The 19883-nt window shown below is 38.6% G+C and overlaps 2 protein-coding genes across 3 annotated transcripts; one reads left to right on the top strand and one right to left on the bottom strand.

Moving 5' to 3' along the window:
* The first annotated feature begins 3248 nt into the window (after positions 1 to 3248).
* LOC103712749 (amino acid transporter AVT6A-like) lies at positions 3249 to 7397 on the top strand. 2 transcript variants are annotated; one of them, XM_017844197.3, is made up of 7 exons: positions 3249 to 3485; positions 3613 to 3677; positions 3848 to 4387; positions 5156 to 5308; positions 5422 to 5625; positions 6221 to 6686; positions 6950 to 7367. In XM_017844197.3, exons 3-7 carry the CDS (start codon positions 3964 to 3966, stop codon positions 7080 to 7082), a joined length of 1380 nt encoding a protein of 459 aa, XP_017699686.2. In that variant the 5' UTR covers positions 3249 to 3485; positions 3613 to 3677; positions 3848 to 3963; the 3' UTR covers positions 7083 to 7367. The 2 variants fall into 2 exon arrangements, with proteins under 2 accessions (XP_017699686.2, XP_008797590.2); XM_008799368.4 differs by lacking the exon at positions 3613 to 3677 and having other exon boundaries at positions 3250 to 3485; positions 6950 to 7397.
* A 4306-nt stretch (positions 7398 to 11703) lies between these two features.
* Positions 11704 to 16318, bottom strand: LOC103712773 (putative disease resistance RPP13-like protein 3). The gene is made up of 2 exons (XM_008799394.4): positions 13116 to 16318; positions 11704 to 11991 (listed from the first exon to the last, which is right to left on the bottom strand). The coding sequence occupies exon 1, from the start codon at positions 15907 to 15909 to the stop codon at positions 13135 to 13137; it is 2775 nt and encodes a 924-aa protein (XP_008797616.2). The 5' UTR covers positions 15910 to 16318; the 3' UTR covers positions 11704 to 11991; positions 13116 to 13134.
* Positions 16319 to 19883: the final 3565 nt, after the last annotated feature.

A 19883-nucleotide genomic window follows, 5' to 3' on the forward strand; every position in this document is an offset into this window, starting at 1 on the left:
ATAATACATTGATATGTTATGTTAAATAATTTAATATAATATTAAATTATTATGCTATAGTATATATTATTATATTTCTATATTATAATAATATTATATTACATTGCAGTAATATTATACTATATCATATATTTATATATTAATATATGTTATATTTTATTATGCTCTGTTGTATAATACTATGCAATATCCTTTATGGTAATTTTGTCGTACAAAAGTAATTTCTTAATTTATTTACCAAATACATGTTAAAGTGTCACAGCACTTTAAAAATATAATTACCAAACAGTAAATAGCTTTTTATAAAAGTTCTACTTCCAACAGTTCTACTGCCAACAGCTCTTTTAAACATAGTCTTAATCTTCTCGAATACCGTACAATGAAAGTTTCAAGCACATAGTTATCCTGCATTTAAGAATAAAATTGAATATATATCCGACCTTCTTGAAGGGAGATGGAAACTATGTGCATTGGGACATCCTTCTCGGCTTTGTTTTTTTTATTCTGTTAATTAAACTTCACAAAATGCTTAACCAACGACTATCCGTCATCTCGTGACTATTTTAAAATGCTTATTAAAATGGCATCTTTCGCTACCGGCGTCCAGTGGGACATCACTAGAATGACGACCAAGGGAAAGGCAATTCTCTTTTACCACAATAGCGAAAGAGCGAAGCGTGTCCACTCCGCGATTAAACAGTTATAGCACGTGTTCGGATGCATGTACCGAGCGAAATGGAAAGTATTTACCACAGATAAATGGCTGCGAGCATGGGAGTTTTGAAGTATTTACCATCAATAATTACCTTTCAGTTTCGGTTCCGGTTCAAAAGAACCACCCCGCTCTGGAGGCCACGGTACGGCATCGAGGGTTTGGGTGCGATCCCCTTCCCTCTCGGATCACCGTTAAGAGTCCGGCCCTAAGGGGCTCAAAATGTTCCGAGTCGGCCACATGGCCGCACTTTTTTATTTTTTGAGCAGGTTCTAAAAAATTATAGGAGGCCCGAAAAAAAATATATTACAATCTCAATATCTATAAGCAAAAATAATCTTATTTCATAATAAATAATAAATTTGCATAGAATTAAATTCATCTATCTAACAGATAGTAATAATGCTCTATCTATTTATCTCTTTTCCTTACGATCTCAACCATAGGCAAGCAACCAAGTAAACAACTTGCAAACTCCAACTCTGAAAAAAAAGAAAAGAGGGTTGTGCGCTTTATATCCCGATAAGAAACTCCGCATATTCACATCAATATAATAATATAGTTTGAAAATAGCAATAAGCAGCATAAAAAAAAATAAATTATAAAATCTCTTTTCAAGCATCCAATATAACTCAATTAAAACAACAAATATCAAAATATACATACATCAAATATCCGACTTGTCAAAAGGGATATATATCACAAATATTAATAAGTAAAACCTTTTATTTGGCGTTGGTTTTATCTATCTTATCAATTGTTTCTCAATATCTCAATTCTAAGTTTCATTGCAATTTTTTTCTGGCTTTGAACTAACCAAGATCATGACCCAGTATAAGACTGCTAAACAAAATCCCATGCATAAGCACGTGGTGACTATCCCATGCATAAGCTTGTAGAAATTGTCCCACGCGTAAGCGTATGGTGGCTATCTCACACCTAAGCTCGTGGAGGCTATCCCATGCATAAGTCGTAGAAACTATCCCATGCATAAGCACGTGGAGACTATCCCATGACGAGTTAGTCCAAATCATATCTTATCTATCTAATTTGCATGTTATTCTTGTCAAATCACTTTCTATTTACAAAATATATTTCTCACAATTTTCAATATCAGATAGATATAATAATTGTACAAGTATGCCTGCACCGAAAATTATATAAAAATACCATCTCATACCAAACCAAATCTATCGATGTAAATCTCACAATGCAGATCTTATGATGCCATCTCACGATGCAAATCCAACAGCACAAATCAATAAATATATATATATATATATATTGGTGATCAAGTACAAAGATTCTTACCTTAACTTATGACAAACCCAATAAAAACCTCACTTAGGAACCGCAGGGCCAGAACTTTGCTCAAGTCTCCCCATCCCATAAATTGTTCCCCTATAGTACTAAAATCATTATTAAAATAAAAAAATTATAAATTGAAACCTACTATATGGAACCCTCTATTGAGGTTCACCTGGGGTCTATCGCATTTCCTGCTTCCTTCTTCAACTCTTTTAACCCAGCAAGAGAGAAGAGAGAGAAAAGAGGAGAGAGAGAGTCTTCTCCTTTACTCAAAATAGGGGAGAAATCTCTCTCCCTCTCCTTCTCAACCCGCCATGGAAGAGCTGAGGGATGACGGCCCGCAGCAGCCCCAGCAGCAGTGACGCCGTTGGTAAGAGCCTCGAGCAACGAGTCGTGGCCGGCATTGGTTGACAAACCATGGAGAAAGAAGAAAAAATAAGGATGACCCTGTTTCACCTTTTCTGACTTCTCGCTGGCCCAAATTCATGGCGACAAAGACCATCGAACTAAGAGACAAAAAGGAAGAAGAAACTAATCCGGTGAAGATCCGACGATTGCTTTCCAGTGAAAACTAAAGAAGAAACTTGTTCTGAGAAATCGGAGGAATTCTCACGATTTCCGATTGTCGAGTTCGTAGAAGCGAATGAGTGCTCTTTATAGATGAATCCCAGGGTCTTGCCGATCTTTGGATTGCTAACCCCTCGCCGCCGCCGCCGCTTGTGCGACTCGTGTTTGGGTTGGGTCATATTTATGCTTACAAATTTTGATCCGACAGATCATTTGGATGGGGTCGGATTCGAGTCGGATTCGGATCTATATATTTTTATATTTAAAGTTTCACTATAAAATAGTAAGAAACTGACCTAAAAATATGGGTCAGGTCGGATTCGGATCCGAATCAAAATTGGATAGACCCAATCCGATCCGAAAAATAGAATAGATCTAAATTTAGGATCCGACTTATCTCTGCGAGTCCTAAAATTTGGATCAGGTCGGGTCTAATGCGGGTCGGATTGGATCACGGGTCGATCCAACCCATTTGCATCCCTAGGGTTCAAGCTTTGGGCCTAGCCTCTTCGGGCCGGGCCATGAGCTGCGTTACCAAACAGAATCACCGAAAACGTGGGGATTTCGACCGCCGGAAGGCGACGAACGTTGCTCTGCTCGGTGGTGTAATAAAAAAATGTCTTCTTTTTATCGAGAGCGATTGAAAATTATAGAAATTCAGTAGTTTCGGCGTTTGTTCTCCGAGTGAGGGGTCCATTCGGAGATAAGAGTGTGTGGAAGTCTTCGGCTAGGCGGAAGCCCTTTCTCTGAGTACTTTAAAGATGAGATGCAAGGAAGAGAAGAAGGATTTCTTTTTGTTATTCTTCCCGGGTTCTGTCTCTGATTACCGTTTTGGGTGTTGCGAATCTTGGATTGGGTGCTGGGATCAAGCTAAAGACTTCTCTTGATCGATTTCAAGGTTCGCTGGTTTTCGTAGCTGCTTGTTCTTGATTTTCTTGTAAAAATCTTGTTTGGATCGAACCCATTTCACTTTTTTTTTTTTCCTTTTACCTATGTCTGACCGTTTCAAAAATTTAAATTTGAAGTTGTTTGAGTGGTAAAGCTCTTGCATCCGGCTGCGTTAGAATTTAAATTCGAACTCATGTACACAGTAAAGCTCTGAATTTGAAATCTCTTTGTGAAGGAGTAATTTTGTTATAACTAATGTATTACTCATCAGGTTTTTGTTAGATATATAATTGTTTTTTTTTTCCAGATTTTTAGCCATGGTCTGAATCCCTGAAGTGATTTTTTCTGGCTTTAAATTGTTCGAATTCTTAGGTTCTGGGAGCCAAAGTTGGAAACTGGAGCTAACTTCAAGAGCTTGATTCGGATTCTGTAATCCGAGCCCATCAAAAAAAAAAAAAAAAACAATCTTCGTTTGGAAGAGTTCAAACATGGCAATTGGAAGCCTTCCACCGATCGAGAGGAAGGGAGGCCGGAAGAATGAGGAGATTCGAGATGAGACTGCTCCGCTGCTACCAACCATCCAGGAAAATGGGGGATTTAGTGAATTCAATGGAGCTTCCTTTTCAGGGGCTGTTTTTAATTTATCGACATCCACTGTTGGAGCTGGCATCATGGCCTTGCCTGCCACCATGAAAGTCTTGGGGCTAATCCCTGGGATTTTGATGATCATTTTTGTTGCTTTCCTGACCGAGTCTTCGATCGAGATGCTGATCAGGTTTAGCCGGGCAGGGAAGGAAACTTCATATGGAGGAGTCATGGGAGATGCGTTCGGGAAGTTCGGACGAATGCTGTTGCAGATTAGTGTGACTGTGAATAATATGGGCATGATGATTGTGTACATGATTATTATTGGTATGAAATCACAACTTCTCTTCTATTTCCAATTTCGAGTTATCATCGGTTGTTGCAGTATTTTACCATTTTAACATCTGTGGGCACTATGATTACATGATTCTTTCGATTAGATTTCCTTGGCATTGTAAGCATCTGGGTAGGCAATAATTTGATATTGTTACTTCTAGTAAGCCCTTGAATATTTTTTCTTCTTTTAATTCGTGAATTCTTTCCCCTGTGGATTTGAATGAGTTGCTTTAGAATGATTTTTTCGGTTTTATTAAAAATATTGAGAGCAATATTAAGCTTGTGAATTCTGTCGCTGCTCATTTAAACATTTAATATTTGAAATGGTTATGGATGTTTAAGCTGTAAAGTAATTTCTTTCAAGTGCTTGGTGCTGTCATTTATATAATTTTTTTTAATAATTTGAGAGTTTACTTTCCTTTTCCATTACGCTTTACATCTGCTACTACTCAGCTCTTGCAGTTCTCTCATTTACCCTGCTAATCCGGCATCCCAGAAGCTATCATATGATCATTTTTATAATAGTTAAAATATTTTGGAAGATAAGAAGCTTGTATGTTGCTTACTAAAATATATTCTGAACAACTTATATATCTTTTTCAGCAACTGTATCCGTTCCTAAATTGACTATCGTTCATTATTATTTTTTATGTCATTCTGATTGCATCATGAAATACTCCTAGTATGACTTGCTCTAATATTTCCTGTTTAGAGAGTTAAGGATATTTCATTAACCTTACAATTAACCTCTGCAACAAGGTGATGTGCTTTCTGGAACATCTTCTAGTGGCATTCACCACTCCGGGATCTTGGAAGGATGGTTTGGAGAACATTGGTGGACTTGCCGTGCTTTTGTTCTTCTAGTTACAACCCTCATCGTGTTCATTCCATTAACAAGCTTTAAGCGTGTAGGTAAGTTTAATCCGACTCTCTGCTTCATGTCATGCCTTGTCCAAGTCATTTTTCCCCCCCCTTGCTCTTTAGTTTCACTTATTGATGCAGAATTTCTGTTCCTTTGCATGCAGATTCACTGAGATACACTTCAGCCTTATCAGTTGCTCTAGCGGTTGTTTTTGTTGTTATAACTGCTGGAATTGCCATCATCAAGTTACTGAATGGAAGCATCCTGATGCCCAGACTGTTTCCCCAACTATCAGATTTAGCATCTGTCTGGAATCTTTTCACCACTGTCCCTGTTGTTGTCACTGCATATATCTGCCATTTCAATGGTATGCACTCCCCATCTTGAACTTTCTTGCTTTTGATATACAAACATGGTAATAAAAATAGAATTAATTTGTGAACACTAGTGCTGATTTATTTTTCTTTTTTCCATTATTTGTTATCTTTCAATAGTGTATATTAGGACTAATGATAAGTTTCTTTCTTTTCATGTAAAACTTAGTTATATGTACCAGTTTATATAGTTTCTATCAAAATAAGTGCATTTTATCCTTCAGGAGGACCAATGGAATCTGATATTTAATATGTTTCCAACAAATTGTGATTAAATTGTATTACTGTGATTATAAGATATCCACGAAAGTTCTTACGCTCGTATTAATGCAATTGGGAAAAGGCTCTTTGTGTCTCGTGCCATTTTAATGTTCAAGATCACAACTTGCACTGAATTAGGATCTTGAGGTTAGAACTTTAATTATAGTTGACTCAATTACAAGAAAAGGGGGAGAAAACTTTGGGAATGAATTCAAGAATATCAATATCAGTTTGGACTGCCGTATGTTTCTTCTTGTTTTATTTTTTATCGAGTGCAGGAAAATGGGTATTCTTTTAACTCTAAGCAGTGTTTTTGTTGTTCTGCAGTTCACAGCATTGATAATGAGCTTGAAGACTCTTCGCAGATTCGACCAATCGTGCAGACTTCTGTAGCCCTCTGCTCTATTGTCTACATAGCTACAAGCTTCTTTGCTTTCCTTCTCTTTGGTGACTCCATACTTGATGACGTGCTTGCCAACTTCGACTCATATCTCGGTATCTCATACAGTTCTATTCTCAATGACATTGTCCGAGTGAGCTATGCTGGACACATCATGCTCGTCTTTCCTATGGTCTTCTTTGCGCTCCGACTCAACCTTGATGGCCTAATCTTTCCCTCAGCGAGTCCTTTGTCTTCAGATAACCGGAGATTTGCGTTCATTACAGTGATGCTCCTCTCTCTGATATACTTGGCTGCAATTTTTATTCCCAGTATCTGGGATGCCTTCCAATTTACTGGTGCAACTGCTGCTGTCTGTATTGGATTCATCTTTCCTGCAGCCATTACCCTCAGGTAAACTCCTATACTTCCCTGTGGACTTCCAACTCTACTCTGCATTGCATGGCCAGATTTCTGGAAATCCAAACATGTCGAGTATAGTTGTCTAGCTTCTGGATCCATGAGTCTGAAAGCCAAGATTAAACATCTAAACAGTTATCCTCTGAAATATAATTTCTTGTATAGATAGATTGACATCGAATTTTCCCCTGATCTTGAGCCATTTCTCTTCCTTCTGATTCCTGATAATGACAATTCTAATTATTTCATCATTCCAGAGATCCTCATGGCATAGCAACGAAACGTGATAGGATCCTATCCGCTTTCATGATTGTGCTTGCTGTGTTCTCGAATGTGGTGGCCATATACAGCGACGCCTACTCTCTCTTCCAGAAGAGCAAGGAGGCTTAGATGGTCTTTAGCCAAAACAGGACCGCAGCGACTGGAGATTAGCGTGCATAGAGTAGTGTATTGGAATTATTTTAGAGCCCAGTTGGAGATGTGGGCGGCATGCAGTAGTCTAGTCTGTTTGGTAATAAAAAATGTAACTTGATGTATAAGTTTGGTAATAAGTTTGAGTTGAATGTATTGCAGCACATGTACACATGTCAAAAGATAGATATATGTGTGTGTATTGTCGAAGTGTATCATCCCAGTGGAAGTTGGGCATTGTCCTGGAAGTCAAAAAATAAAAAATGATAAAATTTGAACTGGTTTAATTCCTTCCGTTTTCCTCCATAGTGCATGTACTCTAATAATGCCTGTGATCATCTGTTCTCTAGATATTTCCAATGCTGTTGTGTTCTACATAGGGAAAGCAAGGCGATACCTTCAGAGAAGCTTTTTAATACATCCAGCATCATGAGAGATAGATGTGTGATCATGTACATTCCAGTGCTTAATTTATTCATGCTATTTGATGGATGATCTTACACCATAAGCTTCCTCTTTCGTTAAATTGCAAGTTTAACGTACGCAAAGAAAGATATTGGAGTGTATAAGATACTTTTTCTTTAAGTTTGGCTAGATTTTTGAATGAAGCCAAGTTAATAAGATACTGACAAAATATGAAGAAACCCAAGATTGGAGGAAAGATGCTTTGTGCCTTGTTGTTGTATTGCTGTATGCTTTGTCTATATATACAAGAGTTTGAAATAATCAATAGCTGCAATTAAGGACTAATGAAAGGAAGGAGCAAAAAAAAGAAAGAACTAAATAAGAAAAACAACTAGTCTTTGCTTGCTGCTAGCCTGTCATATGTTAAGAAATAATCAATGGCTGCAATGAAGGACTAAAGAAAGGAAGGAGCAAAACAAAAAAAGAGTTAAATAAGGAAAATAGCTAATCCTTGCTTGCTGCTAACCTGTCATACGTTAAGACTCCCCTTCAAGGTGGAGTGTGTATGTTATACACACCAACTTGCTGATGAGAAAATTAAACTGATCGGAGCCCAATGGTTTTGTAAAAAGATCACCAATCTGATGCTCAGAAGAAGCATGAAGAGTGCGAACAACACCAGCTTGCAATTATTCGCGAATGAGATGACAATCAATTTCTATATATTTCGTTCGTTCGTGGAAGACGAGATTTACAGCAATGTGCAAAACAGCTTGGTTGTCCCAAAATAAGAGAGCAGGTTGGGGATGTTGTATCTGTAAAGTTTGTAGAGCAGTTAACAACCAAGTAAGTTCGCAACAAGTGAAAGCCATGGCGGGATACTCAGCTTCTACCGAAGAATGAGAGACAATACTTTGTTTTTTGATTTCCAAGAAATAGGAGAATCACCAAGGAAGATGCAGTATCCGGTGACAGACCGGTGAGTACCAGGACAACCAACCCAATTCGAGTCACAAAAAGCCTTCAAATGTAGAGGAGAAGATGAAGGAAAAAATATTCCTTGACCTGGGGTCCCTTTGATATAACGAATAACCTGTGTAGCCGCATCCATGTAAGGTTGACGAGGGCTATCCATAATTGACTGAGAATCTGAATAGTATAGGATAGGTCCGGGCGGGTAATCGTGAGATACAGTAAACATCCAATTAGTCGACGATAACTTGTGGGATCATCCAGAGAGGGGCCATCTATCTTGGTGAGCTTCAGATTTTAAACCATGGAAAAAATGATGGGTCTGAAGCCAAGAAGACCACAATCTGCAACAATTTATAGAGCATACTTGCGCTGGCATAAAGAAATTCCTTTGAAAGTACGAGCTACTTCTAAGCCCAAGAAATATTTGAGAGGACCAGATCTTTAGTCTTAAAACGACCATGAATAAAGGCTCTAAGGTCAGCAATAGAAGCATTATCATTACCGGCGATGATAATATCATCGGCATAAACAAGGAGAGCTGTAAAAGAAGTACCATGTACCCGCTTAAAAAGAGAATGATCACATGAGGCTTGTATAAAGCCATGCTCTTGAAGAGTGCTGGAGAACTTAAAGAACCAATACCGAGAGGCTTGTTTCAAGCCATAAAGGGATTTGTTGAAATAACACACCTGATGCTCCCCCTGACTAGAGAAATCCGGTGGAAGGGACATGTATACTTCCTCATGGAGGTCACCATGAAGGAAGGCATTGTTGACATTAAGTTGGTGCAACTCCCAATTCTTGATAGCTGCTACGGCCAGAAGACATCGAACAGTAGTTAATTTGGCTACAAGAGAAAATGTGTCATGGTATTCAAAACCTTCTCATCGAGTATAACCTTTGGCCACTAAGCGAGCTTTGTAACGCTCGATGGTGCCATCAGATTTGTACTTGATTTTATAAATCCACTTGCAATCGACTGGATGCTTGTTAAGAGGAAGCGTAGTGATTGTCCAAGTATTGTTCTCCTCAAGTGCTAGAATCTTAGTAGCCGTGGCATCACGCCAGTGACCATGTTTAACAACATACTGAAAGGTGCGAGGTTCGATATGGGAACATATAGCTAAAGCAAAATCATGATGAGGGGAGACAAGCGATCATACAAGAGTGATAAAGAAAGATCATGAGGAGTACCTAACTACTGGAGACCAGACCACATAGTGGATGATTGGGAAGATTTAGGAGATGACACTAGATGGCAATGATAGTCCTGCAAGTATCCTGGTTATTGTCGTGGCCATGAAGATCGCCTTGGGTTGGAAAGGTGCGGTGGCAAGGGTGAAGGAGCAGTGGTGGTCCCGGGTGGAGGCGAGGAGGAAGTTGGCACGTGTTTAGGAATGGGACGAGGAAGCACAATTGAAGTTTCAGAAGAATGATTGTGGTAGGGAAATATCGTTTCATGAAAAACAACGTCCCAAGAAATGAAGATTGCATGAGTGTCAAAGTCAAGAATTTTGTAACCCTTGACACCATATAGGTAACCAAAGGAAAGACCACGCCTAGCACGGGCATCAAAGTTGGAACGATTGGTAGCATTAGTCGAAGCATAACACAAGCATCCAAAAATGCGCAAATGAGAATATGATGACTTGGAAGAAAAAAGAAGTTCGTAAGGAGACTTGTCTAAGAGAAGTGGAGTTGGGGGGCGATTGATAAGGTAGGTGGCTGTAAGTACGCAATCTTCCCAAAATTAAAGAGAAAGGCTAGCTTGGAAATGGAGTGCACGAGCAACATTGAGTATGTATTGGTGTTTGCATTCAACAACTCCATATTGTTGGGGTGTGTTGACGCAACTCCGTTGATGAATAATTCTCTTTTCAGCAAAGAAATCTCTCAAATTCAAAGCCATTATCACTGCATATTGAAATACATTAGATATTTCAAATATTGGAATATATTTACATGATATAGTAAATATTTTAAAAATTAATTATGCAGATATCATAAAATATATTTCTATTACAAATAAATTTTATTTGTAATATAAATAATATATTATTGTTAATAAATCGTATGTTAGATTTTTTTGATAACTAATAAATATTTGTTAATCATCTACCAGTAATTAATATTTATAATTATTATTAAGAAATATGTTAACATATTTATAAAATATTTTTGTTGAAGTGTTTTGAGAAGCACCCTCATGTTTTCATTTTTCTCTGCACAAAAAATAAAAAAAAGGTTCAGAAAGTTGGCGTGGAAGTCGATTCCCTCGGGGCAGCGTCGCAACTACGGTCCGCTTTCCTTACCACTGACTCCAGATAGGACTAGAGAAAGGCACGACTCGCAGGACCTTGACGCTTTGGAGCTCGTACATTTTTTTTAATGCTTTGGAGCTTACACCACTGATTTCATTGATGTTTTGTCCATCCAATAAACCTCGCATATTTTTTTAGAGTTTTACACCATACAAAACGCAGCCGTGTCACATGCTAACCAAAGTCGTGCATTTGGGATGCGATAGGCCCAATTTTCAGGATTCATAGGGTCTACAACTTCACTTAATCACAAGTGATTGGTTTAAGTAAAAAAATTTACCAATTAATTTAAAATAACCATGTCAAATTTGCATCCGCAGTTTGCAAAAATCTGAAGGAATGGAATAGAGAAATCTTTGTCAAATGCACCTACAATTGTATTCAATTGTTGGAAATAGAATTTTCCAAATATTTGTTAACAGATGATATTCAGATAAAACTTCTATTTCTTTTCTATTTCTAAGCTTGGTGAAGATATAAAATATCATCTGATCATAGAGATTTAATGAAAAAGAGGACAAAATAAGATTTTTGTTTTTTCCGACAATTTGGAGAATGAAAATAGAAGTTTTTTTTGGTTCTCCCTGAAAACGGCTTTCTTTTTTGAGCCTATTTATAAAGAACTCCAAAGAAAAAGAAAACTTATTTCCTCATCTATCTTCTTTTGAAATGTCACAGATCGTTTCTCCCAAGCCATTGGCAATAAGGGTAATTGGAAAAAATGAACTTTACATTATGATCTTATTGAAGCCAAGTGGAGCTTTGCTCATGCTTCTCTTGGAAAAAAACATAGAGAGACATGAACTTTATGCAAGGTTGAGATACAAATTCAGTGAATATGCTAATATTAAATCGAAGAATGTACGAAGCTATTGTTTTAAGGATGCTACGAGGAAACATTAGAAAAGAAGACTGCATCAAAATATAATATATATCGCCAAGTATTTGCAAGTTGAAATAGAAGTTCATGTGTCAAAAGCATTATTAAATACATTACAGAAAATTAACAATTCCATCAAATCTAAAGAAACATATGAGTGAAAATGAAAAATAACAACTAATACAATCAAGAGTTCTATGGTTCCATAAGAAATAGCTAGAAATGTTGCCTTGTATATATTAAAGAAAGCCAGAAAATCTTATTGACTGGATCATCACTTCAGCTAACGCCAATTAAAGTAATCACCCTGCAAGACAAGAAACACCATAGTTGTTACTTACTTAGATGGAAATGGTAAAGTTATTCGCTCGAAGCATGGGAAACCTTTGGCATAGTGGAAATTTAGCAAATAAATAAAAACCCAGCCTTTTAGAAGGAACTAGAAATAAATTCCTTGATGCATTGAATGAAGAAAAAACTCAAAACTAGCGAGAAGTAAGATTCTTTCAATGATATTCATCTTTACTCACATTGTGGATTCTAAGTGAAGGGTGCATTTAGATTTACTAAAGTACCAACAATATATTAGTAGTCGACATTATATTTGAAATTGCAAAGTTATCTATGATTTGGAAAAGAAGAGCCGTGCCAAATCCTTTGCAATCATTTAACTGGAAACGTCTACGTTGAATAGAATATTCCAAATTTTTGATTTTCTTTTCCAATGAATTCAATTTTTTTAACAAATCTCGGTAGATAAAGTCATGATTGGAACTTAAAAAAATGAAAGCAGCAAGAGAATTAGTGCACGTTGCTGTGTCATTTACGTAAGCACAAGAAACTTATTAACAGTCAATTGTTGGATTGGTGGCTTACCAACTTTTGACTAAATAAAAACGAACACGTTGAAGGAGTCATAGTATCATAGCTAACTGTAATAACAATCATTTACCCCTAATGTTTAGAGTACATACTCCGAGCTTTTCAATGTTTACTTTCTACTTTTTCTAACTGTTCTTGACCGATCCCAGGTTTATGAATGGTGTTATCAGTGTCTTAATGCATGAGGTGTTGTAAGAGATGGATTGAGTTATCACATCCTGTCATCTAACTATTTGTATTTGACAAAATACAACCAGAAATAGTGAAGTTCAATCTCCAGTAAGATCAACAGTACTTGGTTAAGTTCAATGCTCTGTTTTCTTAAGCTAGATAAGGGAAAGAATTTTAGAATGAGAATTTCAGCAATTAGAACGTTCGAAGATCAGAAAGAAATAAATCATAATATTCTGCATGATATTCTGTCAAACATGTAGCCTGCTACAATTACAAGCTTTGAGCGTTTTCAATCATGCAAGAAATTTATTCTATTAGCAGGATCTCGAGGGATGGAAATAACAGAGGAAATAGAGGAGAGAGGGAGTGACTTACAGGTACGGATGATATTATGTCAGTGCAGCTCATGTTCAAAAATAATGGAGGGGATGTGTCGGACCTTGTACCCATCCTCATTTCTGACCCTGTCATTGAACTCACGGGGCATGAAAATCAGATTCAGTTGCCGTAGGGTGGTCACCTGCTGCAATCCCTCAGGAAGCATCTTCAATTTATTGCACGAATAGATAATTAAGTGGGTGAGGCTGGGCATCGCCCCAACCTCCACTCTCCATTCCTCTAAATTGTTTAGATAGGCTAATTTCAAGTGTTGCAGTCGAGGAAAGCCACCAGCAGAAGAACACGACATGCTATTCCCTACGTATGCTTCTATTGCCAGTAGGAGAAACCTGAGGTTTGGCAGCTTCTCCAGCACGGGCATTGGGTCTTGCTCCAATTTGGAATAAGATAACTTGAGCTTGGTGAGGTTTGGCAGGACATGACTGCTATCTAGGAGCTGCTGTTGTTGTTTGAGTAACAACCGTCCCCATAGGTTCAATGAACGGAGCTGGTGCAGGTTTGGTGCCTGAGCGAAAAGGACGTCCCCAGGGATGTTACGTATAGGCAAACTCAGAGTCAAGGAGAGAAGGCTGTCCATTTTCTCGAGTGCTTTTCCGAGTGATTCTCCAAACATTCTCTCACATGCTTCGTCAATCGCCACCTTCAGAGTAAAGCCTGGTATAGTAACCCAATTTTTGATGAATCTTACGCCTAGCAAACGGACGATATACATAGCATCCATATCGAATCCATAGCCCTGGATTCTTAAAGTCTGCAAGTTCTTGTGTTCGCCACTTATCGGTGCAATTAGAAACATCACTATATTAATATATACGTGCCTCAGCGTCCGGATTTTCCAAAATGATTTCGGAAGCCAATAAATGCATGTGTCTCTCACATCCAAAACTTGCAGATTCAAGAGATGTCGAATGGAAGATGGCAGTCTCTTCAAACCAGTGTTGCTCAATCCCAGGTATCGTAAATGAATCATGCTGCCGATCTGTTTCGGTAACTTTTTCAAATCTCTCGTGCCCTCCAAATCCAGCACCCTTAATAATTTTAACCCGTTCAAAAATCTTCGCCCATTAGTCAAACTTAAATTGAAACCCAGCAAAGTGCGGAGACGCCGCGAGGAAACAGCAACCTCGTCTTGCGTACGACTGTGGAAAGCTGCCCGATGACTCGATATATGACTAGATACTGCCATGTCGGCACAACTGCAAACATGAAGAAATTCATCCTTTTTGGCTTCTTCAAGGCCAAAGTCGCGTAGCAGATCATGGATGCGTATGCTCTTAACCCGCCCATGAGCCTTGCTTCTCTTGACAACCTGAATCATGCACCTCTGGACCAACTTATGCAACCAGTCCCTGGCGGTTTCTTCCATTGTCCTTGTTTGCTCTTGGGGTATGAACCCTTCGGCGACCCACAACCTCACTAATTTGGAAGTAGAGATAATGGAGTCCTCTGGAAACGCAGCGATGTATAGAAAACATGGTTTTAATGGATATGGCAACTCATTGTAACTTAAACCCAATATATTGAAGCACTGCTGCCTATCTCCACTGTCTTCCCAATCCATGCTCTGAGCTACACTCGACCACTCATCATAGTTAGGATCTTTCCCTGATAGAAAGCCCCCTAACGCCACCAGTGCAAGAGGAAGTCCACCACACCTCTTTGCAAGCGCCTGGGCCAATTCCTTCAAATCAGTGGGGACATCTTGTTTTGATGGAGATGCTTTCCTCCACAAGAGTTCCAAACTCTGTGTGTCATTCAGAGTGTGCAGTTCATATGGAGGAAAGCGTGTCCTGGCACGGTTTGCAACTTCCATCTCACGAGTAGTAAGCAATATTCTGCTACCTTTGTTCTCATCAGGAAAGACTCGCTGCATTTCTCTCCATGCATCAACTCTCCATACATCATCCATCACGACCAAATACTTTTTGTCTCTTAGGAAATCATGGAGCCTCTGTCTCACGTCTTCTTCACCCATCAGCTGTAAGCCTTCTGCTGTAATTTCTGTAGTTGTTTCTTTCTTCTTTTTGATTCCCATTACTTTTCCCATGATGTCCTTGAGTAGCTCGATACCTCGGTAGCTCTGAGAAACTGAAACCCAAGCAAAGGTATCAAAATGTTTACCAATTGCAGGGTCATTATATACTTTTCTTGCCAGGGTGGTCTTACCTAGCCCACCCATGCCCACTATAGAAATTATACATCGTGTTTTCTCATTCCCATCAAGCAATTGACTCATTATTTCTTTCTTATCATTCTCGAAGCCTATAACTTCAATGTTGTCATCATAAGAGTGAGGAGAGGATTCTCTAAGTGATTGAGAACTTTCATTCGCTGCACTACTTTCACCTAGATTAGCAATGCCATATCTATCTTTGCTCTCGGAAATATTCTTGATCTTTTCCTTTATTTTTCCAATTTCAGAACCAATTTTATAAAGGGTAATCAATTCCCAAGGTTTGTGAGAGTACCTTGAAATTGTGCCCATGAAGCCTCTCCTCTGACGTTGCCTGAGCCTCTCAGCCATGAACTTGACCCTGTCTATGATGTCTTCCACTTCATATGCCACATCTCTTAACTCCCGTATCCAATTCTCCACTCTTTCGTCTCCTCTCTTCCTTCTGGAGTCTGCATCTTTGAGGAAGCCTTGCAATAGATGGAGTTCTGTTTTCACCCATTCGATCTGATCATGCACACCACCCAAGGAAGCAGCTTCTTGGATGAGAAGGTTGGTAAGCTGAGACACGACATTGGAAACCAGAGACTGAACCATATCTCCTTCCCTCACTCCTCACAGGATTAAGGTTTGAGACAATACGGTCAAATGGAGGAGCCAAGAGGAAGAGGGAGAGGCCTTTTTCTCTCCGGAACAAGAGCTCAATTCTGATGCTTTCCGTCATCAAGAAAAAAGAAAGAAAGAAAAGAACAGAATCTGATGCTTTCCTTCAGCAATAGCCATGGAATTTTCCTTTTTTGAGGAAAGAATGGAGGAAGTGAGAAACTTCCCCCAAAATTTATTAATTAAAATTCAACTTCGGGACAACATCTCATCTTTCTTGTAAGATTTAACTTTGGAAGCCCCCCTTGCCAAGGAACTTCAGACGAACTTTATCCCAAAGTTGAGATGCCGTTCCCAAGTTGTCACGAACAGGAGAAGAAACGCGACATGAGGCCCAGCTTATATAATTGTTTATCTGCACTGCAAACATACATCAAGAACATTCCTTTTTACTTTTTATTCTTTTTCCCGCAAAACAATAACATTTATATACTACAAGTGTCACGCCCCGAGCCCGAAGCACGGCAGATGACATATGCCTGCACGGCAGACCATAATGTTGTTAGATGTATGCCCTAGAAGCCAATCTGGCGGACACATTATTAATTCTAGGACATAAATTTGTACTTGACTTTATTATTATCGAATAATAAATGGGCATCTTTTCATTCATATTGTTTATGTGTCTATGAATCGTCCAAGAAATTAATAAGATGATGGTACATATTCTCAAGAGTTGAGAATTTGAGCCATGTATTATTGGTGATTAATTTCTAAATGCTCATGATCAATGGATCATCACGAGGACGGTGATCGATCCGATCAGTGCACAAATCGCTTTCCTTATGGATGGACGAGACTCGAGTCCACAGTGTAGGGACACTGAAGTGATAGTGCAGGTGCTTGTTAGAGAACAAGGGTACTGAGCGTGACCAAGACAAGAAGTCACTTGGATGTCTATCCACTCGTCAGTGACTTGCTTGATGTTGCAGTAGTATGACTGGTCCTTTGACCTGCGGTGCTTCGGCTACTCACAGTGAGGTTATTGTAGTTTGACTACACGTATACATGGTCTCTAGCCATATGGGTCCTTGTAGTGTAGATTGGCTGCAGTAAGTTCACTGTAGGAGTAGGGTATGCACTTACATGGAATCTATCGACCTTGATAGAAGAGGAGTGATCCTATGTGATTTATTAGACTGAGTTCTAAGACCTTGGCCAGGGCAGTAATATAAAGTGGAGAAAGAGTTTTTCACTATCGAACTCAAGTCAAATAAATCTAGACATATGACAGACGACGGGGTTTGACGAGTTATCCATGACCTCCGGTTTGTAGAGATCCACGATAGAAGGACTGTATCATACGATAACTGCACCTAGAGGTTCATCATTCTATTCTGCTGGGTGGCCACTACATACTGCTAGGTGTCACTGGTGGATGGTGAGACTCACAGGGATCATCTTGATGGTCGATAAACCCTGATGAGTTGAGTTGAAAATTGTTTCAACCCATTGAAAGGAGTTTTCAATGATATTGTGATAGAGATCGCAATATATCTCACTACCAGTCAGAATAGAACCTATGGGGTCACACACATTAGAGGTATTGACCGATCCGATGGTTGAATGTGATTAGGAATCACAAATAATCAATTAGATTGATAAATGGATAACCCGCTAAGAGTTAGTGGTTGGAAGAAGGAACAATTGCAATCGAATTGCAATTTAATTTAATTAATTGGACTTGATCATGAGTCCTACTTGGAGTAGGATCCTTGGAGTCCTAATTGGATTAGGATTTCAAATTAAATTAGAATCCTATTTGGAATAGGATTTCTAAAGTCCTAATTGTCTTAGGGCTGAAATTTAATAAGTCCTAATTAGATTAGGATTATTTTAAGTCCTAATTAATTTTAAATTTAATTTAATTAATTTCATAACTCCTAATTAGATTAGGATTGAAGAGTTCAATAGAGTCATGGCTCAATTAAATTCTAATTGGATTAGGAATTGGAGGAAATTGAAATGGGTTCATAAAAATCCTATTTTGACTAGGATTGGACTCATAAAATGAACCCAAACCATCTTGCCACTTAATTTGATTAAATGGCTAATAAAATGGGATATGAGGAAGGGGCCCACGCCCCTCCCCTTGGGAAGTGCGTGGAAGAAAAAGGAGGGGCGTAATCCCCTCCTTGCTGCCGAATTGGGGAGATAAGGGTGAGCTCCTAAAAATAAGGAGCTCATCCTTATCTCATGGAGAAATAAAAGGAGGAGGGGTTCAGCCCCTCCTCTAATCCTTCTTTTGGTGTTCACGGCAGCAAAAAGGACCCCCTTCCTCCTCCTTTCATCCGCAAGCAAGAGAAGAGGAAGAAGAATCCTTGGTGGCTCTCCTCCTTCTTCATTCTTGGTGCCAACAAAAGAAAAGGGAAAAGGCTGAAAGTGTTTTATTCTTGTTCCCTTTGATCCGTCTTTCTTCCTCCTCCTCCCTAAGCATTCAAGAGTTGATTGAAAGGGAGGACTTCAGCCATCAAAAGCCATCTCTGCAAGGGAGCTAGCACCCCGGGGAGATACGTAGGCTTCGATCGAATCATTACCTCGTGTGGATACCCGTAGAGGCCGGACGCGTGTGCGGCTTCCATCGAACCTTCTACAAATCCACGTAAATCAGATTTGCGGAGACCATCTACCCGCACAAGGTGAAGATCTGATCTTCTTAATGATTTTAAAATGTTTTAAAATAATTTAATTCTAATCTATCTACAAACGAATGGTTTTAAAATACGTTTATGCGATGAACGGATCCCGCATAGTTTTTCCGCTGCAACATGAAAATTATTTCGAATTTTCATGGCATATGTGGGATCCTAACAGTGGTATCAGAGCCATGGTTATGTAGATTAAGATTAGAATTAAATTTTTTAAGGCATTTTAGATCTGAAATTTAAGGGATTATGCTTGCTGAAAATTAAGTATGCAGAATTTTCAGCTTGCTGTTTTTTCTGCATACTAATTAATGGATGCTTAGATTAATGATTCTAATGCATTAATAATGTGATTACAAATGTTTAGAATCAAATCATGCATGATCAGCAAGTTATGAGATGATATAATCAGTTAAATTACAGATCTGAAAATAATTTTTTATGCATGTGATGCGTATGGTGATGATCATGGATGGACCCTTTGAATGTGCTGAAATGTTCTGCGATGTTCTGTGATGTTCTGTGATGCATGTAATTTTAATTTTCAGATGCCTGCGTGCATCTTAAATTCATGTATTAGAGACCTGCGTGTCTCAATGAAAAGGGTTGTAATTTTATTTTTATTTTTATTTAATTTTTAAAGCAATCTGGGATGTAAACTGTGATGTGTGTTGCACGTCGATGGTTGATCGATATGTACATCAACAAGCTCAACATGCGCGGATCAAGATCAAGGGTTGATTGAAGATAGATCAAGGAGTTGATCACAATTGGACCTAGAGGATCAAGATCGAGTCAAGAGTTGAAGACGATCAAACCAATTGACGTGCATGTGCTTGTAAAATGACCCCATCTTGGATCCATGATCATCACCATTTAATTTTATTTTTGATAAATGCCTGGATGTTTAATGCTTATGTCTATGCGGGTAGACTTATATTTGCATGAGATGTGAATACGTGATCGAGTGAGACCTAAATCGAAACCTCCCTAATCAGTCGAGGGTGAACCAACATGAGTTAGTCATATTAGATTAATTGATCTAATTGGTGTCTAGGCAAGCCTATAAGGTGGTTACTTAATTAGGACCTTACTCTCTGAGTAAGGGGAGCCTCCCACCTACTTACCTGGCCAATTGTTCGATTACCTCTTATGAAGAACTCAAGTTGCAAACACTAAGACTTGATTATGCAATATTAAGTCCATAGGTCTTCCACCGTAGTAGAGTTGCTAAGGTCTTTCCGGCGTTGATTTGTCTCGGCT

The sequence above is a fragment of the Phoenix dactylifera genome, chromosome 1, assembly GCF_009389715.1.
Source record: "Phoenix dactylifera cultivar Barhee BC4 chromosome 1, palm_55x_up_171113_PBpolish2nd_filt_p, whole genome shotgun sequence".
Taxonomy (NCBI): Eukaryota; Viridiplantae; Streptophyta; class Magnoliopsida; order Arecales; family Arecaceae; genus Phoenix; species Phoenix dactylifera.

What these genes read in the sequence shown, in the direction of transcription:
- LOC103712773 (XM_008799394.4), bottom strand. Translation starts at nt 15,909, where the DNA reads ATGGTTCAGTCTCTGGTTTCCAATGTCGTGTCTCAGCTTACCAACCTT.
- LOC103712749 (XM_017844197.3), top strand. Translation starts at nt 3,964, where the DNA reads ATGGCAATTGGAAGCCTTCCACCGATCGAGAGGAAGGGAGGCCGGAAG. An exon ending in TGTGTACATGATTATTATTG is followed by an intron (nt 4,388 to 5,155) that starts GTATGAAATCAC and finishes CTCTGCAACAAG; the next exon opens with GTGATGTGCTTTCTGGAACA. An exon ending in ATATATCTGCCATTTCAATG is followed by an intron (nt 5,626 to 6,220) that starts GTATGCACTCCC and finishes GTTGTTCTGCAG; the next exon opens with TTCACAGCATTGATAATGAG.